This window comes from Echinops telfairi, unplaced genomic scaffold (genome assembly GCF_000313985.2).
Source record: "Echinops telfairi isolate 266 unplaced genomic scaffold, ASM31398v2 ScPeMD7_70;HRSCAF=299, whole genome shotgun sequence".
Lineage (NCBI taxonomy): Eukaryota > Metazoa > Chordata > Mammalia > Afrosoricida > Tenrecidae > Echinops > Echinops telfairi.
The window spans coordinates 38,523,220-38,533,429 of NW_022103968.1; the positions used below are offsets into that span (position 1 = coordinate 38,523,220).

At 37.5% G+C, this 10,210-nt stretch overlaps 1 protein-coding gene across 5 annotated transcripts in view; it reads right to left on the minus strand.

Moving 5' to 3' along the window:
• Window positions 1–128: 128 nt before the first annotated feature.
• Window positions 129–10,210, minus strand: part of KIF20B (kinesin family member 20B) — a 65,703-nt gene continuing 55,621 nt past the window's right edge. For 3 of the 5 annotated variants that reach the window (XM_045291419.1, XM_045291421.1, XM_045291418.1), the window contains exons 28-32: window positions 8,690–8,887; window positions 4,921–5,016; window positions 4,389–4,539; window positions 1,772–1,914; window positions 129–377 (exon numbers count right to left, since the gene is read on the minus strand). In XM_045291419.1, coding sequence (XP_045147354.1) covers window positions 300–377; window positions 1,772–1,914; window positions 4,389–4,539; window positions 4,921–5,016; window positions 8,690–8,887 — 666 coding nt within the window. In that variant the 3' untranslated portion in view covers window positions 129–299. Of the gene's footprint in view, window positions 399–1,771; window positions 1,915–4,388; window positions 4,540–4,920; window positions 5,017–8,689; window positions 8,888–10,210 lie in introns of all 5 variants that reach the window. The other 2 variants (XM_045291420.1, XM_045291422.1) reach the window with 2 other exon arrangements.

A 10,210-nucleotide genomic window follows, 5' to 3' on the forward strand; every position in this document is an offset into this window, starting at 1 on the left:
AATGATGTACAAATGCACTTTACACAATTGATGTGTGTATGGATTGCGATAACAGTTGTATGAGCCCCTAATAAAATGTTTTAAAAAATTAAATTAAATAAAAAAAAAATAAAAATAAGTCAACAAAATTGATCACAATCTTTTATTTAAGTAAAATTATACTATGTATAAAATAGCAATTGATATATAGAGTGATTTAGGACATCATAATATATACAATTATCTTTTAAAAGTCAGGATGTAAGTTACAATGATTGTGAAAATAAAATTTGCATTGAAACAGTCTCACAACAGATGTATTACTTAGCCAACTTGGTTCGAAGTCGTCGTTTGAGGATCTGGTGATCGCTTTCCTTTACTTTCTGGTCCATTAATATCTGAAATTTATCATTTCACAACTATTAAATTATAAGTGAAAAGTTAGACCTATTTATAATTTAAATGAAAATCTAAATATAAATTTTAATTTGCTTATAACAGTATGTTCATGTACTTAATAAGTGAAGCAATAGGTACATTGTGAAAATGTTTTTTCTGTTAAGACTCGTTATAGTCTTCCATAAAAATGCATGCTTAGAGAAATAATGTATTTTGTAAAAGAGTAACACTATTACTTGATTCCGTAAACAAAATATTCTACACTTTATAACTAATTCAGGGCATATATACGAGGGGGCTTCAAAATGCTTGTGGAAAGTGTTCATTTTTTAAATTCCAAGTCTCCATAAATCTTCTGAAATTATTGAAATACTTGGAGAAAGAGTGCCAAGTAATTTTTTTCCTAAATGACCTTTCATAGGAACAAGCTTAATAAAATTTAGGAGGCAGAAAATGCCTTGTATTGCAACCAAGACAGGAAGTAATATTCAGCCAAGGGAAGAAATTATGTACTAAACAGACAGATGGTGTAAAATGACCAACTGAATAGCTATACTGGAACATTTCCTAATTGACACTGATTCTTTACCACCCACCTTCAAGTGTCTAATAGCTATGATTACAAAAAGACTCCTCTGATTTTTCTTGGCCATCTCTTGTTGAGGTTTTTCCTTTCATTATTTTTCTAACTTTACTTTCAAACTCTAAGCAAACGCCAATATAAAATAATAGGAAATTAGAACTTTCCCTTAATAGCTAGCACTGCCTAATGTGAGTGAGAATGAGTCACAGAGTACAGGTGACAACATGTTTTCTTAACAGAACCTGGAATGATTAGTGGAAAGGTGGGAGGAAATTACTGTCAATTTTGTTATTTTTGACCATGTGCGTTTTAGAACTTCATTGCCATTGCGTCAATTCTGATTCACAGCCACCTATAGGGCAGAGTCGAACTGTCCCTGTGGTTTCCAGGACTAACTCTGTAGACTAACTCCAGAGGGCTGGTAGTTTGGAGCTACACCCACTACACCACCAGGGCTCCCTGCATTTGAAGATGGGTATGTGTAAGGTTTGTGTTAAAAAAAAAAAAATCACAAGAAAAACAGATGGTGCATGCAAATAAACACACAAACAGTGGTTAATCTTACGGATGGAATTAAAATTCCTCTGATTAACTTCCAAGTGCAAATGTTATATAACACGTATACACATTAATCCAGTATTTCTATTTAATGACTATAAAATTAGCACTTGAGACCAAAAATAGAGCATTTTAAAATATAGCTGAAGAGCAGAAATACTAACTACTGTTAAGTAAAATTATAACGAACACTTGAAATTTAAAAAGAACAAAAACAGTTGGATATTCATCAAAAATGAAACCCTAGCTTACCACATGGCCAGCGATGTCAATCGGAGATGAAATTTCATTTGTGTATAATTTCCGTTTGGCTCGCTTAGGTCGTGATACATTTTCTTTGCTTGCATCCATATTTATCGGCTTTGAAGTACTTATTGTTTCAATTAGCTTTTTTGCTATAAAAGGAGTTTAAGGATTAATTAATTTAATGAAATAAAAATATCCTAGCTGCAAAGGTTTGAAATTCTTAAAAAGGAAAGAACATGCACAAGGCAACAGAGAAAAGCACTGCAATATACATGGCCAAATAACATGTAGAAAACTCACCAAGAAAAAAGTGATGTTTAATGAACACATATAATCATGACCAAACAAACACAATACTAAGTCAAATACAAGTTAAGGCTTACCATATTGAAAAGGCTGGGTAAATTATAGGCTAACCAAGAAAACTCATTCATGACTTGAAAGAGGTCTCTGCAGTGTTACACCAAAGGATACATGCAGAGTAGCCCATGTGGCATTCAAAGTAAACTGGTCTACCAGGGAAGCAAATAAGCCCACCAGCCCGTGTGATCATGAGATGTCGATGGGATCAGGTTATCAAAAGATATAAAACAGAAAACAATATTGATGTGAATGAGGGGTGTTAGAGTAGAAGCCTAAAGCCCATCTGTAGATAACTGGACATCCCCCCACAGAAGAGCTACAAAGAAGGGACAATTCAACCAGGTGCAGTATAGCACCAACGAAACACACATCATTCCTCTAGTTCCTGAATGCTACCCATGCCCCCCACTACGATGACTGTTTTACCTTACAAATCTGGCTAGACTGGAGCACACACATTGGTACAGATAAGAGCTCTCCACACATGGAATTCAGGACAGATAAACCCTCAGGAACAGCAGTGGGAGCAGCAATGTCATGAAGGAAGGGGGATGGTGGTGGCAGTGGGGGGAAGGGGGAGAAATGGGAACCTATCACAAATGGGAACCTATCACAAGGCTGGATATATAGCCCCCCCCAAAGCGGGGAACAAATATCAGAAATATACAATTGATCAAGGATTCCCAAAGATGGGAGAAGGAGGGGAACAAAGAGGAGTTGATTGATACCAAGGGCTCAAGTAGAAAATGTTTTGGAAATGTTGATGGCAACATATTTACAAGTGTGCATAATACAGATGAATGATGGATTTTCATAAGATTTGTAAGAGCAAGCCCCCCAATAAAATGATAAAAAAATAATAAAGGGGTTCCAATTCATACATATATGGATCTATTCCAAACAAAATGTCTTTATAAATGTCCCTGTGACTTGTGGATAGCTGCAGTTAAGTCCTCTCAGTAATGCACTTGTCTTGAGTCTGGTTAAACCAAAAAAATTCATTGCCGAGTCAATTCTGACTCACAGCTACCCTAAAGGGCAGGGTAGAACGGCCCTGTGGGTTTCCAAGGCTTCAAATCTTTACAGGAGCAGAGACCCTCATTTTTCTACTGCAGAGCAGCTCGTGGGTTTGAACTTCTGACCTTGCAGTCAGCGGCCCAAGGTGTAAGTGTCTGCACTCTGGTTAAAGTGCCAAGTATAAAGGTCCAATCTAAACAGTGCCTTTCCAGCCAAAATGCTGGACCAGTTAAATTCAAGGTAAAGAGATTGGCTTGCAAGGTTCATGGCAACTGGTCCTTGAGAATCCAAACAGGTGATCTTGATACATTGTCTTGAAGGGCACAGAATAATCACAGAAGCTTAATCAGAAGAAGGTAAATTTTCCCCCTCTCCATCACAGCAAAGCATCTCTTCATTCTTCTAATGGAGCAAGGGCTCTCCTATGGGATACTCACCGAGAAACCTTACCCCTTTGGATTTACGTTTGTGATTAAAGTAAAAGAGCACGGAAAAGGAGCATCCTTGGAGGATGTCAAAGCTGCCAACATGACACGGTCTAAGTCAAAGAGCACAGAATTTTCCAGAGGAAGGGGCAGAGAAATGTAAAGTCACCTTCAGAACTATACAGACAGAGCTGGAGGAGGTGTCAAGAAACAATTGTTCGATGTTTGTTTATTTAATAAAGGTTGTCATGATTTTATAGCAATACTTTTTGACGTGCCCTCATATGCACACACATTAATATCTACAGTATAAAGTAAAAAAGCGCCAAGCATATCCATTTTTCAACACTGAAAAAAAAAAAGCACAAGGAGGCTAAGTAGCATATTAACAACAAATACCTCTGGTCATAATTATTTAGGGCAGAAGGATCTCCCTAGAATATCCTTCCTCCTATCTGTTATAATCAAGAAATCCTTTCAAGGTTCAGGTTAAATTTCATCTTCATAAAAAATCTTCCCAAAGCCCACTAACAAGAATTCCTTTTTACCCCACTACTTTGTTAGCACGTTTCTTATTCCTCCATTACCACAACGGGGCTTCTAAAAGTTGGATGAAAAATGGAATTAAAAGATGATGGATTTTTTCATGAACTCTGAAGGCCTCTCGTACTAAACAGCCTTCCCTGGATCATTTACATATGGGCCTCTCAGCTCCACCACATAGTGAAACTATCATCAGACTTTCCGGTATGCTCACTGTGTTCAACTGTTGTTTGATTTACACAATAATATTAGAAAGCATTTCATGCCATGCAAACCTTTTGACTGAAGAATGGTTGGGGACTGTTGTAAGAAGTTTCCAAATTTCTGTAGCGTTCCGTCTTTTCTCCTGGTGGCCGAGTTGATACTGGCTGTGGAGGCTTGGCTCCGCAAAGAGTACGTTTTCTTAGATGATGGACGCACAGAAACCTAAGACACATTTTTTTGTGATTTATGAATCATTTTGAAAAGGAAATTACTACAGCTGTGCTTAGATATAGCAAAAACAGTCAAAATATTCCAACTTTCTCAATGTTTTATCAATAATAATTCATAATTAAGAAGTAGAGTTTAAAACGCCAGTCAGGCTATAACTTCTCAGATACGAGCTTGGTCAGGATTTACCAGGAGACAGATGAAAGGACCCGAGAATGACAGAGTGAGTCAGAAATGAACAAACGAAAAGTGGCAGCTACTGGCCACCAAAGGTCAGAGATTACATTCCAAAGCAGATTTTACAAATGTAGAAAATACATGATAAATGAGCTTAGTTGGAAACGATCAATTTGAGGCAAAGAAAAAGATAAAAACCTTTTCTTCCTTTTTGACAGGAGAATTTTTATGTTCTGACATAGGGAACTTCAAGTTACTTCTGGGTGTAGTGCTCTTATTTTCACACATCAAATCCTTAAAAAAAAAAAAAAAAAAAATGAAAGAATTTCAGCTCCGGCTAATTTCTGCACTGTATTTTCTTTTTCTCCAGAGTCAAAAATAAAATCTGTGAAGGCTATAGTATTATTTACACCACTCAGTCTAAATCAGCAGTCGTTGATGCCAGGGAACAAATGTTTGAAGGCATTTTCAGTTATCAATACTTGGGATCAAGGGGCAGGAAAGAGGGTGCTCCCTGCATAGGGCAAAGATGCTGTTGATACCTATCCAACACACAAGATAGCCTTCCAACACAACAAATTGTCTGGTACCAAATGTCAAGTAAGTCTCAATATTAGGAAGCACTTACCACAGTTATAAATTTTCCTCACACATCATGTATAATAAAATTACTTGATTTATGTATGTGGAAATCAGGAGAGGATATATTTGATTTGAACCTCGTTGTTTTAAAAAGATAGCAATCAGATCTTTAAAATGCAATACAGCATTAGACCTATCCTTTCACCAAAGCCTAAACCATACAAAGTATTTATGTCTAAGACCTCTAATAAAAATGTGGTAAAATCAAAACCAAAATGGAGAAATATAAAACAAAAACTGCATCATATGCACAGGAAAATTAAGAAATAGCACAATCTTCTTCCCCAGCTACTTGAGCTGGCATTCTGGTCTTTTTCCTTAGAGTACAGCACAGCCAGCTATGGTTTTTATAACTATAATTACTGAATTGACCTGGTACAAATTCCAGTTGCACCAAATGTTCTACTACAAGCATAAGAGGGGGAGAAACGGCAAGAAGAGAAACAGCAAAGCTCATCATTGAAATCTCAGAATCCAAACTAGACAGTAAAAATCATTGAAACTGGAAGAATCATATTCTAAGAAAAAGAAAGGGGTTGGAGGGGAGTCAAAAAGGACAGGTCACCATAGGATGCAAAAAGATAAAAGGCATAAGGAAAAGAAGCCCACGGATGGGAAATATCCCATGAAGCATTCTTTGTGGAGTCCTCGTTGTTTGGGATATAGCACTATATACAAGATTTTCAATTTATCACAAAAGAATACTCCAAGCAAGCTTTTAAGGTTCCTGCCATGGGATGGTGGCTAGACCAAACTCTATTTTGAGTCAAAAGCAACTTCTGCATGGAGAATGCAGCCTGCCAAAAAAATAAATAAATAAATAAATAAATAAATAAAAAGAATGCAGCCTGTCATTTCTGTCTGTCACTTTCCACTGTTCAATGAGTCAATTACTTGGTAAACCATTTTAAAGAAATGTGATTCTGCTTGAGAACCGACCCTGTTCAGGAAGCGGGGTCCAAGATCATTCTCCTCCTTGGACCACTTAGTTCAGAGTCCCCTGGGTTTTGCGTTTCATAATCTGCAAAATTGTGTTATCTCTTAACAAAAGCCCTTTACTTTTAAGGTCTGCCAGACTTTTGCTGTCCAACAACATACTATAGTGAAGACTTAGCAAATACTGTCAACACTGTAGTTTTCCTATGTCTTATCTACAATAGTTCGCAAATCTTTTCTGAAATACACTTGGGTGTCGATGCCAAAAGTAAAATGAAAAACAAAAAGAAAGCCATCGTCTTATTTCACCCCTTGAGTACTACACACACTTTCATTCTTCCGGAAAAAAAAAAAAAAAAAAAAAAGAACCAAGGAAAGTCAACTTTACAATATTGAATAAATTAACAAGCAGGCTTCAAAAAGTCTGTGGGAAAATCCCATTATCTTTTCATTCCATTCTTCTAAAGTTTTGAAGCCCCTTTACATTGTTTTAAATCAATATTGAAAATATAGACTGAAGGTATGTTTTGAAAATGATGATGGCAATATATGTACAAATGTGCTTGACACAATGGATATAAGTATGGATCGTGATAAGAGCTGTAAGAGCCTCCAATAAAATGATTTATAAAATATATATGTAGACTGAAAGTTAACTAAAGCTCTATAAAGTAATTTCTAAAGATATTCTATGTATAGTTGGACAGTACCACTAATTCATTTAATAAATTTATTACCTGACAGAGAGTCTCAGGAGTATGGTTAATACTATTTCTGCTCTTCCACCAGCTTGAAAAGATATTACTCTTTGATGGAGTTAAAAAAAAAAAAAGAAGTTGGATAAAAATTATTTTGCCAAAGACATAATTACTATTAGTTTTAAATTTAAAACATGTTGCTTTAGAAAAAACTTATCAACCTTTATTATGTCACTACCAAGATGCAAAGATAGACAGGCGATTTATACACGTTAGCTCTAATCCCTTATTTTTAAAAGAAGGTAATGGAGAATCAGAAAGCTTATGTGACTTGCCAGTTAGCATAGTTTGGATGTGGCAGAATGTTTGGCAGACCTATCAGAAACCTGCAGCAAGGAGAGGTAGGTAAACAGCTTTTAGCTTTACCACCACATACTCAATGCCATCAAGTCAATTCTGACTCACGGCGATCCTACAGGATAGGGCAGAACTGCCCCAGGGGGTTTCAAAGACCACAACTCTTTCCCCACAGAGGGGCTGGTGGTTTTAAACTGCTAACCTCGAGCCCAGCACATAACAGTACACCACCAGGCTCCTTCTAGCACTACAGAGATTCAAATTTTAGTATAGCTGATGGGAATTTCTCTGTTAAAACTTCCTAAAACCAGAGATGATTTTTGGGGAGGTTAAATGACAAAAATTTTATTTTACTTGAAGAGTCATTTCAGTTTCTCTAATTCTCTAAGAATCCTTTTTACCTTTGGTGGGAAGAAAGAGCTTGTTTGATACCTTAACTCCTATTTCTGAAAGTAGTCCTTGGAATTTTCCAGAAATCAGAAGGCCTTTGTTTAATAAAATTGCCAGGTAACAATAAAATATGTACAATAAGTAGGGGATCCAAAGCCTTCCTCCCGGCAACAGGCCTCAGGATGCAATCAATCATTCATAATGTTAACCATGCACAACCATGGATCGGGTCCCAGGGACTGTGGAACTCTGAAGCTTCCTTTTCTGGGCTTCCTGAATGGGTGAGAATAGCCAAGCCTGCCAGAAGGTGTGACAGACATATCTCTGGAGACGATGGCGGACCCATGCCATGACTTTCCAGCCTTTCCCTGATGCTTCCTGGCTCTAATGTAATATCTGTGAATTACTGAGCCCACAGTGGGTAAAAGGACTCTGGCTTAGATCAGAGCGGCCAATTCAGAGCTAAGATGAAGGTAGTTGATTTGTGAAGATGCAGCTCTGGGTAACAGAGAAAGGCAATGAATGAAGAGAGATAGTACTTTCAGTTTATGACCTAACACGGTATCAAAAGAGAGATACAGAGAAGGGCCAATGGTCTAAGGTGCGCTGGGTCATAGAGACTCCTGAGAATATGGCTGGAACCCAGAGACCCGACTCCGTGTGGTCAAGGATAAAGTCTGGCTTACCCCGGGGAAAAGGGTGAGACAGAGAAACAGTGGCTAGCACAGGGAATGGAGTGCGACTGTGATATACTGTTATTTGACCTATCACATCGTCACTGGAAGTGTGACTAGCATCAGCTTTGCTTGAGAACTATTAAATTAGAACTAGCATAAATTAGGGTTTTTGTGTTGCAACAATACTTACAAATAAGAGGGCAGCACAGTAGCGCTTAACTACTGTTCACGATCACTCAGAGTCATATTAAGATTTATTTTATTTACCTCTTCTATGTCATTACTCTTCCTCTTCCTCGACTTAGAAATCTTAACCGTCACGGGGGAGGCACAACCAGGGTGCTTCACTGCCACTCTGTTTGGCCGCAGAGGTGTGAACTGAATCTCTAACTCAGGTTGTGGGAACCGGGTACTTGGGACATTTTCTGCTGACACTTCACAAGAGTCAAGGACTGCAGAGCTGTCCTAGAACAGAATTATAGAAAACAACAACAACAAAGCAGAATTAGAAAACGAAAAATCTTGTTTGTGGAACATGAATTTATGTATCACAAAGAATTAATTATGGTCCACTGGAGACCACAAGTTGGGAAAGGCGTAACATGAAAGATAAATTGTGCTATGGCAAATTTGCCACAAGAACAGAATGAGACCGTATGTACCTTCTCCAGATTTATACAAGGTATGTTTAGAAAATCTACAGATTACCATCTCTCAAACATGTATGATTTCAAAAATTACCTGGAAATTTTGCTTTAAAAGCTACCAAACCCTATTGTCTTGGTGGCACACTGGTTTACTCATTGCACAACCAAAAGGCCAGTAGAGTTCAAAGTCACCAGCCGTTCCATGGGAGAAAGATAAGGCAGTTGGCTTCTGTTACGACTTAGAGCCTTAGAAGTCATTTAGAGCCGTTTTACTCTGCTCTTTAGGGTTGAGTCAGAATCAACTCCAAAAACAGAGCAGTGAGTATAAACACTACTTCAATGCTGCTAAATTGTTCATCTACAAGGGAAAATTCTAGAATTAAGAAAACATTCTACTTTAGAGATCAAAGTTGAAAGCAAATTCATTGCTACTCTTCCCACAGAGATATCGAATTCAACTCCCTTCTCCCCAAATCTGAAATTGCCTAGTGATTTCCAAGATCAGTAAGTTATGGTGGAAGTAACATGGTTCTTCTGAAACAAAGTCCAGAGAAGCTTTGTAACTCTTCAAAAGCCCATTCCTAGAACACTCACTAGCTCTCACAATATCCCCCTTTTTCAAAACCTAGTCTTATATTGTGAGAAGACAACACATACAGCAATCTGAACTCCTGAAGTTAACTGCCAGGTATGTAAGTGAATCATTCTGGACTTCTAGCCCAGTCAAGTGATTACATGCTGGCAATAGAAACACATAAAACAGCAGAACCAAACTATCCACTAAAGGTATGGTATATATTAAGTAACTACACTGAAATATTAGGGAATTAGAACCCGGGCTCTTACTTAAAGCAGCATACCTAAATTTCTGAAGGAAAGTAATGTCTAGTAGATATGACTGCCTGTGATACCAATAATTAAACCTTTATTTATGAATTAACTCCGTTTTTCTACATCACAGATGCAATCTACTTACCTTTGTTGCAAATTTATCTATGAATGTGGTGGAATATATAGAGGGAAAAGTTAAGAAAATATCTTGGATCTAACCAAACACCTTTGAGGAAATTAGTTACTAGGCCTAGGGCAGGGGTCCTCAAACTACGGCCCACGGGCCACATGCAGCCCGCCGAGGACATTT